This window comes from Panthera onca, chromosome A2 (genome assembly GCF_046562875.1).
Source record: "Panthera onca isolate mPanOnc1 chromosome A2, mPanOnc1 haplotype 2, whole genome shotgun sequence".
In the NCBI taxonomy this organism is placed as follows: domain Eukaryota; kingdom Metazoa; phylum Chordata; class Mammalia; order Carnivora; family Felidae; genus Panthera; species Panthera onca.
In genome coordinates, this window is record NC_138340.1 from 65,431,326 (window position 1) to 65,450,078 (window position 18,753).

General features: G+C 51.1%; 1 protein-coding gene and 1 long non-coding RNA gene across 36 annotated transcripts in view; one reads left to right on the plus strand and one right to left on the minus strand.

Annotated features, from left to right (window-relative positions):
* The window catches only part of IKZF1 (IKAROS family zinc finger 1), a 102,392-nt gene extending 89,428 nt beyond the window's left edge, over window positions 1–12,964 (plus strand). For all 35 annotated transcript variants that reach the window (XM_060632111.3, XM_078442601.2, XM_060632114.3 and 32 more), the window contains one exon: window positions 8,626–12,964. In XM_060632111.3, the coding sequence (XP_060488094.1) occupies window positions 8,626–9,335 (710 nt within the window). In that variant the 3' untranslated portion in view covers window positions 9,336–12,964. The remainder of the gene's footprint in view (window positions 1–8,625) is intronic.
* The window catches only part of LOC145713013 (uncharacterized), a 344,480-nt gene that overhangs the window by 196,306 nt on the left and 129,421 nt on the right, over window positions 1–18,753 (minus strand). The gene's annotated exons all lie outside the window — the stretch shown is intronic.

Sequence of the window (18,753 nt, forward strand, 5' to 3'; positions counted from 1 at the left end):
GAACATGGGTCCAGCGTGGCCAGGGGCTCCCCACACAGCCCATTCACCCGCTGCCCGAGCAGCCTCGCTGAACTTCGAAAGCTCATTTTTCACACGAAGTTCATAACACTCCTTGCATGGGCTACTTTGAATCACGTAGCAACTCGGCCCATGAGACGTGTCCAGAGAAGAGGGGGGCACAGCCGCGATTGCTGTTCTCACCATTGAATCTCTACCTGTGTCAGGTGCTTTGAGGGATAAAAGGAAGATCAAAGTGTCCCTTTCCTCTAGGACCTTGCTGTTGTGCACCAGTAACCATCGCCAGGCCTCATGCTGCAGGTGCAGGAAGAATGATAGCTATTTAGGTCAGTTTAAGAGTGGAAGTGCACTAAGCTGGGGGCCCAACCTGGGAGTGTCTGCACACAGCCACGTGTTGATGCTGTCAGCTGGTCACGTTACTTGACCTTGGTTCCATTCGTTGTGTGCCTCACAGGGTTTTGTGGACATTAGTTAACATCATGGATGTGAGAACACTTACAAAGTCTCAATGTGAAGTTCAGCTATTATCATAAGGATAATATAGAAGGAGAATGCTGGGGGAGGTCATGTCCAAGAAAGAGGACCATGGGGGGAGGGTCATGGTCAAGAAGGAAGACCATGGGGGGAGAGTCATGTCCAGGAAGGAGGACTGTGGGGGGAGGGTCATGGTCAGGAAGGAGGAACATGGAGGGAGGGTCATGGTCAAGAAGGAGAACCATGGGGGGAGGGTCATGTCCAGGAAAGAGGACCATGGAGGGAGGGTCATGGTCAAGAAGGAAGACCATGGGGGGAGAGTCATGTCCAGGAAGGAAGACCGTGGGGGGAGGGTCATGGTCAGGAAGGAGGAACATGGAGGGAGGGTCATGGTCAAGAAGGAGAACCATGGGGGGAGGGTCATGTCCAGGAAAGAGGACCATGGAGGGAGGGTCATGGTCAAGAAGGAAGACCATGGGGGGAGAGTCATGTCCAGGAAGGAAGACCATGGGGGGAGGGTCATGGTCAAGAAGAAGAATCATGGGGAGGGAGGGTCATGTCCAGGAAAGAAGACCATGGGGGGAGGATCATGGCCAAGAAGGAGGATCATCGGGGAGGGTCATGGCCAGGAGGGAGGATCATGGGGGAGGGTCATGGCCAGGAGGGAGGATCATGGAGGAGGGTCATGTCCAGGAAGGAGGATCATGGGGGGTGGGTCATGGTCAGCAAGGATCATGGTGGGGAGGGTCATGGCCAGGAAGGAGGATCATGGGGGAAGGGTCATGGCCAAGAAGGAGGATCGTGGAGGGAGGGTCATGGCCAGGAAAGAGACCATGAGGGGAGGGTCATGGCCAGAAAGGAAGATGATTAATAAAAGCTTCATGAAGTTGATAGTGACCTTGATGGAGGAATAGGATTTCAGCACATTGTTCATAGTGGAAGAAGGGGAGAGGATTCTGAACAGACAGATGAAAGCGTAGGGAAATGGTCATGCTGGTGGCTGGGGTGGATGGAAGACACGGGCTGACTGAGGAGCAGGACCTGTTCTGGGCTGATTCACGTACCCTCAGGGAAGCTCTCCCGGAGAGCTCTGGCCACGGAATCAATGGTCTTTGAGAGCTGAGGTGAGCAATGCACCCTCAGCTCAGTAGGCGGGAGAGAGCTTTGACATGTTTCATGGGCGCCATACCTTGGAAAATAGAGACCACATATGCAAAGGTTGACTGCACCAGAAGGATAGGGCAGTGGGGGCATGGGAGGGAGGGGACAGAGCAGAGAGGAGTCTTGGTGACAGGGGCGTGGGGGCCAGGGCAGGTGGTGGGAGTGGAAGCCGTGAATCGTGGTGACTCTCTTAGAGGGAGATGCCAGTTATAGAAATGATAAGGCCAGTTTCTGGAAAAAAAATTCTGTTTTTAATCTGCTAATTTTCAAGGGCTTTCTGGTGTGGGGGCCACATGGGAGCCTATGTAAAAAGTGTGTGTTGGGGGAGGATGGGGCTAGAATGGGGTTAACGGTTGATGAGGCCTGGGGTTCCAGAGGACAGATGCGACAGCAGGAAGCGGGGAGGACAAAGGAGAGGCCGAGTTCTTGTGGCTTTGATGAGGTTTTCAGAGGCTTGTCATAGGTGGGGGAAAGAAGGATTCGGTTTAAAGCACTTTTGCAAACCACTGGCCAGAGATGCCATGTGGGGAGTCACACGAATGTGAGCTCTTAGTCGGGGAGAATGACAGAGATTCTGCATTTCCTGAGCAGAAGGGCAGTGAGGTCCTTGAGCACAGGATAGGCTGTTGTGGTGGGATTTCAGGTCGCACTGCGCTAGGTGAGAACTCAGCGTTCACAGACAGTGAGCAGTGAGCAGTGTGCAGGGGACAGTGGGCGAGGCAGAGGACAGTGGCCGGGTCACCATGAGGGGAGATGGAGCAAAGAAAGACCCAGTAGCAAGCGTGCCTGAGGATCGTTACTGGTCCCTGACCAGCTGTGTCTGACTTCTCCTTTGGGTTGGGAACCTGGAGAAGTCCCGCTGAGGATTTTGGCAATGAACGTTTGCAGCCTGTTTTAGCTGTTGGAGGTTTCAGCCCAAACCAGACTAACTGTGAGCCTCCCCTGCAGCCACCTGGGAGGAGGCCCCAAGTTAGGCATTGTCTTGAGATTTAGATGCTTCCGTGTTTAAAAAAAAAAAAAAAAAAAAAGCTCTGATCAAGCCCAGCAAAGGTTAGAAAGAAGTCCCCAGAGGGGAGGGGGCACAGAAGCGTGACGGGAACAGTAGGGTAAGGACCGCAGCATGGAGGTTGGAAGGAAGGGCTCAGGAGCGGCTGTGCATGCTGTTATGGGTTTTCCCAAGAAAACCAAGAAATATCGGTGTTTCAGCCAACTCAGCATATTTAAAATAACGCCTCCTTTTGCCCCCCAATGCCTACCTTGTCCTCACTTCCATTCAATGGAATTTTAATCAACCGCTCCTAACTTGTCACAGCTTCTCCATCTCTAAAATTAAAAAAAGAAAAGAAAAGAAAAGGATGGGTCTCTAGGGTCCCTCTTAACTTCTAGATGCTGAGTTTATCCTTTATATGAATTCTTGAAGTGTGTAGGAGTGCGGTTCTTATCATTCGTTATCATACACACGGGACAGTGGTGGTGCAGTTTAAAGACCTCCCGGCTGACATTCAAGAGACCTGGGGACAGGGTCCAGCTCCAGCTGTGACCAGCTGGCAACTTTGAGCACATCCCTGGACTCAGTGTCCCCATCTGTGAAATGGGCGTGATGCCTCCTACCCTGCATCCCTCCCAGTGCCAGTCTGAAGATCAAAAGGGATGATCAGATCCCTTGATCTTTTGATCAAAAGATCAAAACTTGAGAAAGCACCTTAAAATTGTAAGATGCCATGATTTTCACAGGGACATTGCTCCGAATCACCCATAATTTTGCGTAATGGATACGGGATCTATGGTTAAAAGTTTTTCCTTGAGCTTTGGCCTGAGTGTAAGAGAACTCTGCCAAGAACATTGCTCACCATTGTGTCACCAAAGATCTCATCCCCCGGGATAATCAGATAGAAGCCAACAGGATCGATGAAGCCCCATCAGAAAGGGGATGGTCACGTTACACAGCAAGGCTGTGTTCTTCGTCTGTTTGGTGATTGGGGAAGTTTTTTATTTTTATTTTATTTTTTTTTTTTTTTAATTTTTTTTTTCAACGTTTTTTATTTATTTTTGGGACAGAGAGAGACAGAGCATGAACGGGGGAGGGGCAGAGAGAGAGGGAGACACAGAATCGGAAACAGGCTCCAGGCTCCAGCCATCAGCCCAGAGCCTGACGCGGGGCTCGAACTCACGGACCGCGAGATCGTGACCTGGCTGAAGTCGGACGCTTAACCGACTGCGCCACCCAGGCGCCCCTGGGGGAGTTTTTTAAATACAGGAAAGGAAATAGGGGAGCATAACAATAATTAACATTTTCTCTACCCATTATAACTATTTTTGGTATAGTTGCTTTCCTCTGGAAGTAAAAAACAACCGTGTTGCATTATGAAAGTGACACATGGTTAATATAAAGATTTTTAAGGCAAAGATGAATGTTTTCAAATCACCCCAAAAACCCAACATCCAGAAATTGCCAATATTAAGAGTAGCTGAGCGTTATTCTAAAAGTCTTTTTATCCATATGTATGTATGTGAGGGGCTAGGGTGATGAACAGGTGTATTGATAGACAAGTGTGGAATAAATATTTCTGTAAAGATTCTGTCATATCACACATGCTACTTCAAAATGCAAATAGCATTTGTATGGATGTCTTAAATTTAAGAGGTGAACAAGAACCCAATAAAACTGGAGGCATAGCCAATCTTCAAATGAACATTTTCTCGCAGAAAGATATTTTTAGAGGATTTAATCTAAGATTAAAAAGATACACTGCACCATGAAAAACATGAGCTTCATCGGGTTTTTAACCCATTTGCTTCCATTTACGTAGTATCTCCTGACTCACAGCTTTGGGAAATAAAGACACGATTTTACTCCCCAGTGTTCAATTATATTATTTTTACATCGTCCGGCTTCCTAATAGTCACATTCTATTCCCATAAGCCTAATTCTCACAGAAGTTTAGCTACTTTTCGTTAACTCTCTCTTTAAATAGATTCAAAGCCTCAACTCAGTCTATTTATTGTGATTAATCACTTGACTGATTGGACTTAACTTTCAAGCAACTTTTTTTTTTCAAGGAGGTCCTATAGATGCTCCATTTCCACAGTTGCCATGTGTTTGAGGATGTCTGCCTGTTGCCTTTCTGTCTTGACCATGTGTGGTGCCATGATGGCATTGCTTAGTTGAATGCTGCCGTGAAGATGTCTAAGGCCAGTCTGAGATTTATTTCTTAAAGGTGACTTCCATTTTCTTTCTGAACACCTGAAGAGTTCTTTAAGTTAAATAGTCTAAAAGGTAAATAGCCTCACTAGGATGTGTCTTGGTATTTTGCATTCTGAATAAAAACTTTCCTGCCATTTTAATCTGGGGAGTCCCTTGTTTTCTATTTCTGAGAAATAATCTTCCTTGTAGACATCTTTTTTTTTTTTTTTCCATCTGTTGCGATCTCGGCCAGGGATACCAGTTGTCCTTATGCTGGATAATTTGTTCTCCATATCTGTTAGCATTTCCTTCAGTTTATTTTTTGTCTTTTTTTTTTCACATTTTTTCACACTTATTATCTTGTGTTTTTCCTCTGTCAGTCATTCCATTTTTAGTAGGTTATGTTCTGTTACTGCTTCTAATCCATGGATTCATTCTGTGATAAATGGACCTCATTTTGTTTCTTGAGATCTGAAACCTTTTTTCACCTCTTTTCTGTTGTTTTAGCATGCTGTCTTTCAGCGCTTTTTTTTATGGAGTCCATCTCACAAAGTAATTTTGACACATTTCCTCTCTTCCTTGAGTTGAGCTTTTTTCCTAGGATGAGCTTATTGGTCTGTTTACTTCCTTTCCTCCCTTGAGTTGCTAGAAAGTATTTTCATGGTGATCATGACATTTCTTGTCACTTGCTTATTCTCCTTGGGCTGATAGAGCTTGATTGACGTTTGGACATTTTTCCCACTGTATGTGAGGCTTTTTTTTTTTTTCCTGTGAGAGCTATCGACTTTTCTAAATCCTGAAAGAATGCCAAGGATAGGGGGGAAGGAGGAGTTCAGGTGAGGCAAAGTGCAGTCTTTGTTTAAAGACTTTCTGTGTGCTCTCTCTCTCTCTCTCTCATTCTGAGATTTGGTCAAATGCCCTAAACCAGCTACCACTCACTGTACCTGGCTGGAGCACGATTCCCAGCCCCACAGAAGGACACTAGGGGCTTAGGGCCATTTCCCCTCAGCTACAGCCTAGAAGACCTCACTCCTATCGAGAGAGCCAACCTCACACTCACCTGGTTCTTGCTAGCAGAGGTTTCCACTGCTGTGGGATCAGAAATGGAAGAGGATGTGTATTTGAATTGGCTCCCTACAGAAAAGAGGATATTAGGGAGAACCCTGAGGACTTCGTTGACTCACACTTGAGGTTTTTAGAAGTGAGATCAGCAGCCACCCTTTACTGTATGTCTCACGCCAGAATTTTCTTTCTTTGCTCCTTGATTTTTTTTAAAACTATGTGTTTCATTAGAATGTGTTTTTTTATTTAGCTCATTGCCAAAGTGAACTGCGTGGCTTTTTCTTTTTCTCACTTTGTGGAGTATTAGGGAAGAGAAATTCTGTGGATAGTTTCAATATGCCACAGTAATCTGAAATATATGTGTTTTTTCCTACATCCATTTGTTGTTAAGACCAAGTTTTAAAAACAATGGATTTCAGTGGTTGCCTGGGAAACCAAAGAGCCACAACTTTGGGGAGAAACAGGATGATTAGGCGGGAAAGCACCATTTTTGACGGGGCTATAAGCACTTCGATATGTATCTGAATTGGCCTCAAAATCTATGCCCCATCTTGTCCCTACCAGGGTTTGGTAGAGGGACAGATGGGGGCGCATAAGCCAGAATGGATCCATTCTGTTCTAGAATTAGACCAAGAAGATATTTAGCACCTCAACACAAAGACCTCAAAACGTGATTCAACAATGCTATCAAGTTATTTCTTCTAACTTTTAATGGGCATAAACACCACTTCCGTGGTCCCTCCCGCCCACCTTGTGGAGAGATTCCATCCATTCTATTCAGTTTCTGCAGAGGGTGTGACCGGCCACCAGCAAATTTTCCTTCTGTAATCTGAGGATCACACTTCACCACGATCAGGCCACATGTCTCTCCTGACCGCCAGTAGATTAGAATGAATGCAGGCGGGCTGTTTTATGATAAGTCTCTTTTGCAGCAAGAAATGAGACCCCAAGATACTCTACAGCATGATGGGGGATATCCCTGGACAATCATCCGTGGTCGGAAAATGTTTTTAAGAAAGATTAGTTAAGGTTTTGAACTACTAAGTGGTTTACTGTCCTATTGCTAAGAATGAGCAGGAGACCTTGATGTCAGGTGTCAGTGTGGGAGGTGTGGGATCCTCCCCCGCCACCGCCCTCACGGGCCATCAGCAGCCATTCCCTGGGCTCTTAAGGGAGTCTCTGAGTTCACTTACCTTTGCCCCTCACAACCTGTACTCCTGCCCATTACTGAGAAGGGCCCTTCCTTCAGACCCTTCAGGGGCTTCTCATTTCCCTCTAGACAAAGTCTCTGCTTGGTAGATACCGCCCCCGCCCTGCCCCACACCCAGGCTCTGGCCAGGACCCCTGGCTGCCCCCCGTGTAGGACAAGAGCCCCACTCACCTGGCCAACTCTAGGTCAGAAGCCCTCAGTACCCAAGCCTTCTATTTGCTTCCTAGAACTTCTCTGCCTGGGATACACCATTTTTGCAGCCGTGTTTTAATATCTGTGTCCCCTGTTAGCTGTTGAGGATGGGGACCCTTTTTACTAGCTCCCCTGTCTGCCCCTCCTGTCCGGTCCAGTAGACACTCAATGCTCAGCATAGACGTGTTGGAGGAAGAAAAGAAACAGAATGAGGGGTAAAATGTAAACAATTCAGGCATGCCTCCGGTGCTTTGATTTATCCATAAATCTGCACGCAAACAGAAAGCAAATCAGTAGCCCTGACAGAGTGCAGACAGCGACTTTGCTCATTATGCCACGGTTTCGTACTGAACCTATAACCAGTGTGTCGAGAAGGTGCATCTTCAAAGCAGTTCGTTTTACTTCTTCATGATAATGTTTGCTCAGAAGCCCGAGCTCATCTCAGGGTTCGCCATCCCCGGGGAGGGAGGGAGCTCTCAGACTGGAAGTTTCTTGAGGGGACGCTCGCACACCCAGAGTCCTCGGCAGTGGTTCCTTGAGCATCGTTCATGCTCGGAAATTTTTGGAAAGAACAGGCGAATGGCACACCCCCTCCCCTTTACTCCCCTGCTGTGTGCCCAGCTTCCCCGCACATACCCATGTGGCACACGGCTCTAGTCTTGCCAGTGACGGACAGGTGAGTGGAACCGGGACCGGGGAGGATGTGGACACCGGACTCTGAGCGTCCATTTCCTCTCTGAGCCAGAAGTCAGCTTTCTATAGATCTTACCAGAAATCTTACCTTTTGATCAAATTTTATTCTGAGTATTGAAGTTATGAATTCAGAACCCCGTCCCATAACACTTTTAAGCAAGCATATCGCACACGCTCGTGAATGATACACTCGCGTATGGTAATTACATAAATTTATGAGAAATTAACCAGCTATTGCAAATCACTTAGAACACTATATCGAAAATACGTCATTTAAGTTTTCATCTTAAACTGAATATGGTGACGTTCATAGTAAAAGACCCAAGTGCTGGTTTAGTATTTAGTTGGACGGTTTCTGCTGTTTCTGTTGACGTGCACCGACTTGGGTGCACAGGTTCGTGTGGTGGGTCAGGTGCGTTTAAGGGCTGACTCTAAGCAGGGCCCTGAGCTGGGTGACCACAGACAGGCCTCCACCTTGTCCATCTGGGAGGTGTCTGAGTCGCGCATCCCCCTGAGCGCCAGGACACCCAGATGTGCGGGGGGGGGGGGGGGGGCTTGCTGTAGATCTCAGCTGCCCCCCGTAGTGCGCAGAGGTAACGTGGCCTCACTGACTGTCGCCTGCCTCCCACAGGTGACAAGTGTCTGTCGGATATGCCCTACGACGGCGGCGCCAGCTACGAGAAGGAAAACGAGATGATGCAGACCCACGTGATGGACCAAGCCATCAACAACGCCATCAGCTACCTGGGGGCCGAGTCCCTGCGCCCGCTGGTGCAGACGCCCCCGGGCAGCTCGGAGGTCGTCCCGGGCATCAGCCCCATGTACCAGCTCCACAAGCCCCACGCAGAGGGCCCCCCGCGGTCCAACCACGCGGCCCAGGACAGCGCCGTGGAGAACCTGCTGCTGCTCTCCAAGGCCAAGTCCGTGTCCTCCGAGAGGGAGGCGTCCCCGAACAACAGCTGCCAAGACTCGACGGACACCGAGAGCAACGCCGAGGAGCAGCGGGGCGGCCTCATCTACCTGACCAACCACATCACGCCCCACGCGCGCAACGGCCTGTCCATCAAGGAGGAGCACGCGGCCTACGACGTGCTGCGGGCGGCCTCCGACGGCTCCCAGGACGCCTGCCGCGTGATCGGCGCGGGCGGGGAGCCCATGAAGGTGTACAAGTGCGAACACTGCAGGGTGCTCTTCCTGGACCATGTCATGTACACCATCCACATGGGCTGTCACGGCTTCCGCGATCCTTTTGAGTGCAACATGTGCGGCTACCACAGCCAGGACCGCTACGAGTTCTCGTCCCACATCACCCGGGGCGAGCACCGCTTCCACATGAGCTAAACCCTGCGCGCGGCCGCAGGCCCGCAGAGGAAGCACGCGTGGGTGGGGGTGGGGGTGGGGGGAGGGGGGGTGGCCAGGCCCTCCCCTCCCGCCAGCAGCACGGACTGGACCAGAACCTTGTGCTTTTGATTTCTCGGTGGTTCTCTTGTTTTGTTTTGTAGTTTTCAGTTGGTTGGGGTTTGATTTGCTTTGGAACACGAGACGATTTTTTTTTTATGGTTAGATGCAGGGTTACGTTTGGAGCACCCTCCCCCCAAACTGCTCTCTTCCTAGATGTTTGCCATAGACTGTGAGCTGAAGTCCCCTCTAGCTGTGGCTTCCTGGAAGCCCCCACCCGCCCCCCTCTGCAAGACTCATCACTTTCAGAGAAAGTTTGATACAAACAGGTCAGAGCCCAGGAAGGAATGAGCCAGGGAACAGACCTCCAGGCGCCCCCCTCCCAACGCAGCAGGGTCTAGAAACCCAAGTCATAGCTTCTGGCCGTGTGCGTCTAGGGCTGGAGGCCTGCAGTTTCTAAGAGATGTTGTAAGTCACAGCCCGCACAAAAGGCAAATTGTTGGAGGAAAGTTGGACTCCTCGGACAAAGGGAGGGGCCAGAGAGCCTGTTGGTCTGGTTCTCAATTTCAAAACCGCGTTAGCCTTCCAAGGCTGGCGGGCGAGCAGAAGAGTCTGAACACCTGGAGGCAGGTGTGGAGACCGCTGCCCTCTGCCTACTCCAGTCCGTGCCTTTCATGGCCCAGAGTCTATCACTGTGTTTCTAACATCCATCCCAAAACTTGGACCTCACTTCCTCTGAACCTCTCAAAGGGTCAAATTACCGCGAAACCAAGGCTTGATTCCAAATTCTACACCCGTTGCTTCCCTGGCTGGTTCCCCTGACAGGCAGAAGCCTGCCTTTCCTTCAGAGGCCCAACCTAGACCCCACTTCAACTGTGTCGTTGTTTTGTTTCTCGGTAAGTTTCTTTCCCTGCCCTCATTCTGCATCATTCAGGTTTTAAAATCCACGAAAGCAGGATTCAGGATGGTCATTAATTTTCAGAGCAAGGGAATGTGACAGGCGAGGCCCAGGAGATGTTGTTCATACACAGGACCCACGCCTTGGAAACCAAACTTTGAAACAGAATGAGACTCCCCCGTGAGGACAGAGCAGTCCCTGTGTGCCTGCACATGGACATGATGTGTGGCCCCGCGTCCCTTCTCCCTGGGAATGTGGAACGGTCGGGAGCAATCGCATAACCAGCCAGCGGGATCTGACCGGAAAGAGGCAGGTGGTGGCAGAGGTAGAACCTTCCTCAGGCATGACGGGAGCCCCGCTGAGGTGTTTGGTGATTCGGATGCCAACCCAGAGGGGTCACCCTCAAGGTTCATCCTGTCGTTAAGGATAATGACCCCAACCACCTAGGCAAATGAGAGCACACGGTTTCACACCTTTACGTGTCTTCGCCAAAACTGAGCCAAGGTGAACACGGGGAAAAAGAAAACAGAGGAAAAATTGTCCATTGGCCCCTCTGCATTTAGTCTAAATCGAGGTTTCTTAGTCACGGTGCTCTTGACATTTGGGGCTGGGCAGTTCTTTGTGGTGGGGGATTCTCCTGTGGGTTCTTAGCATCCTTCCTGGTCACTACCCAACAGATACCAGTAGCACCCCCGTTCGACACCCCAAAATCTCTCCAGATGTTGCCACATATCCCCTGGGGAGCAAATCCTCCCTAGTCGAGAACCGCTGCTCTCGTTCTAGGCCAGTCCAAGGTCTGGGGAAGCCTTCCAAAGAGAAACACGCTGGAAGAATGTTCCCCCTCCGCTGTGTAGCCCCTGACCCGTGTTCCTCTGTGTTCATCGCAAATTCTAGAAATGAATTTATCCCACCTTCCTGTGCGCGTTTGGGTTTTGCTGAGAGGATGAAGTCCACACCCATCCTTGAGTCACACGTTTCTTGGCTTACAGGACGGGGACGGTGTTTTGAAACTGGAAAGAAACATTGCATTGACGCAGGGGCGTGCAAAGGCCCTGGGTAAAGTGCTGTAGAGACAGATAGGGGGCGCGGGCGGTTCCATACGCAGCCACAGAGAAAGTGAGAGAGACACAAATTTCCTGTTTGCTGGGGCCACTCAGACCCGCCCTGTTCCCTTCCATCATCCCACAGAGCCAGTTGGTTGAAAGGAGTTAACTCCCCCCCCAAAAAACTTCTCACCCCCGCCCCTCACTGTGGCTTCAAACAAAGCTTAACCCAGAACTGTAAATAGCGGCTACAAATGTTCTTTTCTAAAGCGCTTCCCCTCCACTCACTGCCTTTTCTAGCCAATGTAACCATCTATTTACACACCTTTTCTTGTGGTGTTCTATGCTAACACCGTTTTTCTTTGAGATTATCGTGTTGGAGGTGTAACGGTCCCATAGAATGTCAGCTGGTAACTAAGTTATGTTAGGAAGGTGGTCATATTCTGTACCAAAAGCCGTTCACGTTTTTCTTCTAGCCGAGCAACGTAGGATTGTGCATGACCTCACGCCTTTTCTGTTCTGTGGTCTGTTCTGCTGCTGGATGGTGTGAATGTGTGTCTTGAGAACCGCTGTGTTCTGAAGTGTGCCTAGGCTTCGTGCCCCCGCATTTGAAAATAAACGTCAGAGACAAGAGCGTCGCTCTCGCGGGTGGATGTGTGGGTTATGGTAAGAAATCGCTGCCCCTCTGTCTCTGAGCTTCTGTGGACCGAAAGCCTGGACGCCTGCTCCTTATCCAGGTCCCTTCTGTGCCGTATGCCTTAGAGCACACGCTGCCCTGTCCAAAGAGTCACTAAAAAAGAATTGTGACTCTTCTTCATCCATCACCAAGGGGCGTATGCCTGTCACTTCAGAGACCAGAGTGTTCCACTGTCAATGTAACATCCACCACATGACATCTTAGAGTCTTCATTGAGAAAGAAAGCTACTGTTACGGGCATTCGAGTTTGTTCTTTTTTTTGGGGGGGGAGGGGGGGCTCTTTCTATTTTTGTGGGGATTTTTTTTCTTGTTTGTTCTCATCACTGTGTAACCCTGATGAGTGTCACGCTCTTGCCAAAACAAAAGCGACACCTAATGGACTTACATAGGTTGGGAAGCAAAGTATTACTCTATCCTGCACTTCCTAAGTTTCAGCAATAATGAAGGGTCAGCTCTATCTAAAAATCCCGATAGCTGTCATATTCAGTTCAGTGTGTGTGTGTGTGTGTGTGTGTGTGTCTTACTTAAAAAATGAACCAAACTCAGATTTATTTAAGATGTTCAGTCTTGGGAAAACGGAAGCACATCCACAGTTGGTGTGGTCTTGGTGTGGTGGCATTCACTGTGAACAGACGTAGCCAGAAATTAATATGCAATATTGTTTTAAATACTTTCTAATACACTTTTCTATGATGTTGTGTGTGTAGCCAGTGCCACCTGGGGTCTTCGTCCACCATTCTGGAAAATATGTGTACAGGACTGTAAATGAGAAAAAAATGCTGTTGTATTTGCTATCCGCCTCTCTGGTGATGTTAAATTATTTCTGTTTAGCTGTGAACAAGGGGCGTGCCCCTGGAGGGATAGAGGATACTTTTGTACACATTTTGAAATGCTTTTTTCTGTAGTGGTAGAACAATAAATGCAACAAACACTTTGTCTGTCCTAACCCGTGACCTGGGAGCGGCCAGGAACCACACGCTCGGCCCATCAGAGCAGGCAGGCGGCCGCAGCCCCAGTTGGGAACCATGGGATCATGGCCATCTGATGCGTTTGCAGCCCAGATGAGCGGGCTCAGCACAGCGTCTGCCTCCTGTCTGCAGCTGCGCTCTGCCTGGGATGCTGAGTCCCCGTCTTTGGCTTCAGAATGTGGATTTGAGGCTGGGTGGAAATAGTGGGCAACAAATATGGCACCACCACCACAACCCCCCCCCGCTCTTCACAGCCCACTGCATAATGCCTTTGGGGGTGGGCCTATGGCTACGGAGGCACAGGGGGACAGTGACCAACCATCGGTGGCCACCTGTCACAGTTCTGACCCTTAGGCCAGAGCCAGGCAGTGCCAGAAGGCTCATCTGATCTTTGCAGCAGAACTGAGTTACAGCAGATGCTCTGGGAGGAAATCTTCTGTCCCTTTCAGAGAGAGAGCCCGACATCAGATGGGCTCAGACCTAGCAAACACAATGGGGTAACTAGGCCTACACGGTAGGCCTAGAACGGTAGAACATGTAATCCAAACAAGGTGAAACTTTAGTGAAATAGATTGTGCTCTTTCCCATCAGGCCCTGGCATCAGTCCCCCAGGGAGACCTTCAAAACTAGTACTTGACAGGGCAGCATCTTGAGGAAGCCTCCTCGGGCGAGGTCGCAAGAGCGTGAACCACTCGGTTCCACTGCTTTACGGCCGTGCCTTGTTAGTGATCACAGATGCAGGGAATCAAGAATGAGGAACAGGTTTGCACACATCTGTGCAGCTCCCGTCCTTAGGAAGCCTAATGAACACAACTTGCGGGAATCCAGAGGAAAGGCGTCCGTGGCACTAATGCGTCCCGGGCCTCCCCGGCCCTCGCTTGCACACCTTGCAGGCTTATCCTGGAACCCCCGTTGTGGTCACAGGGTGAGGGTGAGGTTTCAAATCTCGATTTCAAGAGCCACCAGCAGGGTGATTGCCTCCGTCTCTTGGTTTTCACGACGCTTTATTCCGAGCGTGGTAAGAATGATTACTCTCAGCACATCCTTTTGGCACTGACACTTGAATGTCCATGTGTCCTCCCCTGGTCCCCACGCACCGCGGTGGGCGGCATTCACTCAATGGGCCCAAATAACGAGTCCCCCCAACCCCAGAGAGGCTGACCCAGGGCGGGGTGCCCTCTTCGTGGGGTCTGCCTGGAGGACACCGGATTCCAGGTGGGGTGCAGCAAGGTGCAAAGAATTGGCAGCAGGTGCAGAGAATCCAGAAGAAGCTGAGTGGAAGTGATGCTTGGATGTAACACTGATGCCCCTGCCCTTGTTCCCAGCACACCTGGGGCAGCCCTGGAGTCCCCCGCCTTCTCTGTCTTCGTGGGGAGTCCCCGGGGCTGCATTTTATCACTCCCCACTAGAACTTGCTGTTCTTGCGCACTTCACTTCTGTTCCCGATGAGTGCTGTGAATGTAAAAATCGCATTGCTTTTTTTTTTTTTTTAATTTTAGAGAGTGCACAGAGAGAGAGAGAATCCCAAGCAGGATTCATGTTCAATGCAGAGCCCAACGTGGGGCTTGATCCCATGACCCTGGGATCATGACCTGAGCCAAAATCAAGAGTTGGATATTTGGGGCACCTGGGAGGCTCAGTCGGTTGAGCATCCAACTTCGGCTCAGGTCATGATCTCCCAGTTCTTGAGTTCAAGCCCCGCGTCAGGCTCACTGCCGTCAGCCTGTCAGCCTAGAGCCCTCGTCCAATCCTCTGTCTCCCTCTCTCTGCCCCTCCTCTGCTTGTGCTCTCCCAAAAATAATTTTTTTTGAAAAGAGTCATACATTCAACTGACTGAGACCCCCAGGTACTTCTATGTTTTAAATGTTAGTGTGAAAAGGGGGGAGCTGAAAATCAGGATGGGGGGGCGCTCCCTGATCCCACTGCTAAATAATTAGTCATATTTTCTGTCAAAATCAAATGTCTTGGACGTTTCGTGACTCCTTGGTGGCAGCGTGCGTCCTCATCAAAAAGCACGTGGATTCTCAAGGAACAGAATCCCTTCGGCTTTTCCATAAGTCGTGGGTTTTGTGCACGGCTCCTCAACTCCAAAGGCAGAGCAAGGCACGAAAGGAAACTCAAGGAACCGAGCGATCAGCACAAGACGGGCGGGGCGGGGTTCTGGGGCCACCAGTGAGGGAACCCCGTGTTCCTCCACAGGACAGGGCACCGCTCTGATGCCTTTGGGCTTTCTCGGCCCCAGAACCGGGAGCAGCAGGGCTGGAGCCAAAGTGATGTCACCTGCTTGATGGCATTCTTACCTGCCTTTCCCCAGACAGCCTGCCCCTCCAGCCCTCTAACAGGAGGCAAGGGAGACCCTTGGCTCCAAGAATAACAGTTCCGCCCCACAGCCAAGCTCCTGTCCCCTTGTTGCACTCTCCTGTGCTTAACCCAAATTCCCAATCCCCAGCTGCCTCAAGGCTTCCTTGCCCACCTGCACCTTCCCCCTGCACCAATGCTTCCAAGGATTCCCCCCTGACATTGGTTCCCAAATGTAACTTGGAATCACCTGGATCGTTGTTAAAAACGCAGTTTCCACAGACCCGCTCGTGATCATTCTGGAGCCGGAGGTCTGCGTGGAGTCTATCCCCCAGGTGTGGAACCAGCACCCCCAAACTGGACTAAGCTGGTTCCCCATCCTGTTTCTCCCTAAGGTAGTTACAGCTTAACCCTCTCCTTCAGCCCAAACCTATGTTTTGGGTTTGTTTTGTTAGGAAGAAAGAACAATGAATGTCTGTCTCTTCCCCTCTTGAGTTTGAAACAACTCAGAGATAAGAATCAGAGAGTGGAAAACCAAAATACATTGCTGTGTTTCCCATAAAAGCTAGATTAGAGGACACAGCTCAGTGCCTGACCACGGCTGTCTTGCCACCGCACCCCTCCCCTTGCCCTGAATTAGACCAACTGGTTCCCTGGATGCAGACAGCAGTTGAGTTCCTGCACCCCCAGAAGGACAGAGCCCCTGCCCTGTGGGACAGGGCACAGGGGACCCCAGCAGAGCAAAAGGAGGTGTGCTCACTTCCTGCCTCCGGACGAGTGTGGAGAGGCGACCAAGCAGGCGATAGGGAGCCACTGGAGGCATGGAAGGGAGATGCTGTAGGAACCAGGGACGGGAGGACCTACGTGGTCACCTGGCAGGGGCCAAGGTGCTGACACTGGACAGAGTCCAGAGAAGAGGAAAGCAAAGAGGGGAGGGCTTGGATTCTTGCCATTAGAATGTGATTTCCATGAACTAGGTGGTTTGGGTTTTTTTTTTTTTTAATTTTTTAAGTTTATTTATTTTGGAGAGAGAGAGACAGCCACAGCGCAAGTGGGGAAGAGGCAGAAAAAGAGGGAGAGAGAGAATCCCAATGTGGGGCTCGAACTCACGAAACCACGAGATCATGACCTGAGCTCAAGACACTTAACCAACTGAGGACACCCAGGAGCACCTGGGATTTTTTTTTTCTTTTTTTTTTTTAACTAACTGCTACATCCTCAGCATCAACAGGATTACCCGGAATATCAATGTTCCGGACTCCATGCTGCTACGGACTCAATGTTGGCATCCCCTCAAGTCCATGGCCTGAAACTCCAGCCTCCAAGATGGCGGCGTGAGGAGGCAGGGCCTTTGGGAGGTGCTGGAATAATAACCTTCAAGAATGGGATTCACACCCCAGAGAGATTCCTATCCCCAGGTGAGGACACAACGTGAAGTCGTGACCCAAAAGAGGGCCCTCAGTCCAACCCTGATTTCGGACCCGCAGCTTCCAGAACGGTGGGCAGTAGCTGTTGTTTCTAAACCCTCCTAGCCTGTGACATCTGGTTACGGCAGCCCCATGGATGGAGACGGTGCTCAATGAACACAGGTTACACAATCCTCTATTTGGGATGATTTAATCCATCGCTCATGGAAGGAATAATGAGGCATCCACTCCAAGTCTCAGCTCCTATAGGAGCCGTTAGGAGGAAAGAGGAGAGGGGAGAGGGCTTGAAGGGGCAGCGTGGTTTCTTCTTATCTAAGCGGCTGGATAAGGAGAGCGGGTCAGCTGTAAGGACAGGTCCGAGACCTGAGAGTCACCAGCACATGGGTGACTGTCAGGAAAGGGACAGATGGGCCACATGCCTGAGGAGGGAGCCGGGAGGCTGGGCAGGGGCTTTGACGAGCTGAGAAAAGGAAAGCCAGCTGCGTACAGCATCCCAGATTTTCTCTGGGCAGAAGGAGAGGCCCCAACCGGTCCGATGAAGGCAGAGGAAATGAGGAGGGTCCAGGACCCTCGCAGGGACGTTCAGGGAGCACCTCACGGAGGGGAAGTGAGGATCCACTGCTCCTTGGGCCTCAGCTTGGACCAGTGCTTTAAAAATGCCAAATTCTGGGCAGTATTGTCCTAGGGAGAAAGGAACCGACCGCATGGTGAGGTCCCCTGCTTTTTCCACTTTTTGGGAAAGCCAAGGACAGGAACCAGGCTGACCACCCTGAGCCCTGCAGCCTGGCCGCCCTCGTCTCCAATGTCCCCTCCCTGCGCCAGGAGCCTTCCGGAGGGTCCCTCCTCCCCGGCAGCTGGGTGCTGGCCGCCCAGCAGATGAGCTGTGGCTGCCCGGTGAATCGGCACGGCGGGAAGCAGATGCAGCCACTGAGGTCCCCCTGCACGACCGGGAACCAGCCAGTTGGGGAGGAAATTTGCATAGCAAGGATAATTTGGTACCAAAACTGTCCCCTGAAGTGAACTGCATGGATCCGGGTACAGCTAACAAATCTCACTTCTTCTTTCCCATGTTTTGTCAAACCAACTAGATGTGACATTGAGTGTGTGAATTGTCCCGAGATGTTCTGTGTGTCCCTTCGTGGGTGCGCCCCGGGCCCCCTCCCGTCCACACCGCACTTCCCCAGGCCTCACGCGCCGGGGTCCCCTCCCTGGGTGTTCCCGGGCACATGCACACACACCCACGCCCAGCAGGGCGGGCCCGGGCTCCTTGGAGGGCCCCCCCAGCCCTGCCCTGGGGCGGCATCACCTCCGGGCTATCGCGGCCCTCCCGGCACCTGCCGTAGCTTCCTCAACACATTTCCCTCCTGCTTCCTGTGGGCGAGGGCGGGCCGGGCCCCACAGCAAGGAGGGTCTGTGGTTTTGGGGCCTTCATCTGATTCCCCTTTTAGGGCCTCCTCCTCTTTGGGCCTTGCCCCCTCATGAGGCCCATGGCGGCACCCCTACCCACACCCCGGTCCTATCCCTGGACGCATCGGGATGCCTTTACAAAACTGCTGGGTGCCACCCAGAGGGAAACTGGCTGCATGTTTACATCCAGCGTGAGTTCAGGCATCCAGAGTGCCTCCAGCGTGTGGGAGCGGGGAGGCTGAGCTAGGCATCAAGTCCACACTCTCCGGACCAGCATCCAGCCTGACCAGCACCCGACTCCACGTGGTCCCTGCAGGGTGGCCGCCGCCGAACCAGATGTGTGACAAGACCGAGCCCGTTGTCCTGAGCTGATCTTTGGAGCTGCCTCAAGTCCAGGCCTCTGTGTTCCTGGAATCCTTGTTGGGGTGGTGCTGGGGGCTCTCCTGGTGCTGGGTGTTAAGTGCCCGCCTCCTCCATCGGACTGTGAGCTTCTGGAGGGTGCATCCCCCAAACCCCAACTGCAAGCAGAGTCAGGCCCTCGCAGCTCCGGGAGTGGCACATGGTGCATGGTGTGTGGTGTGGACCTTCAGACCTTGCCCTCAGTGATGATCTGGGACCCCCAG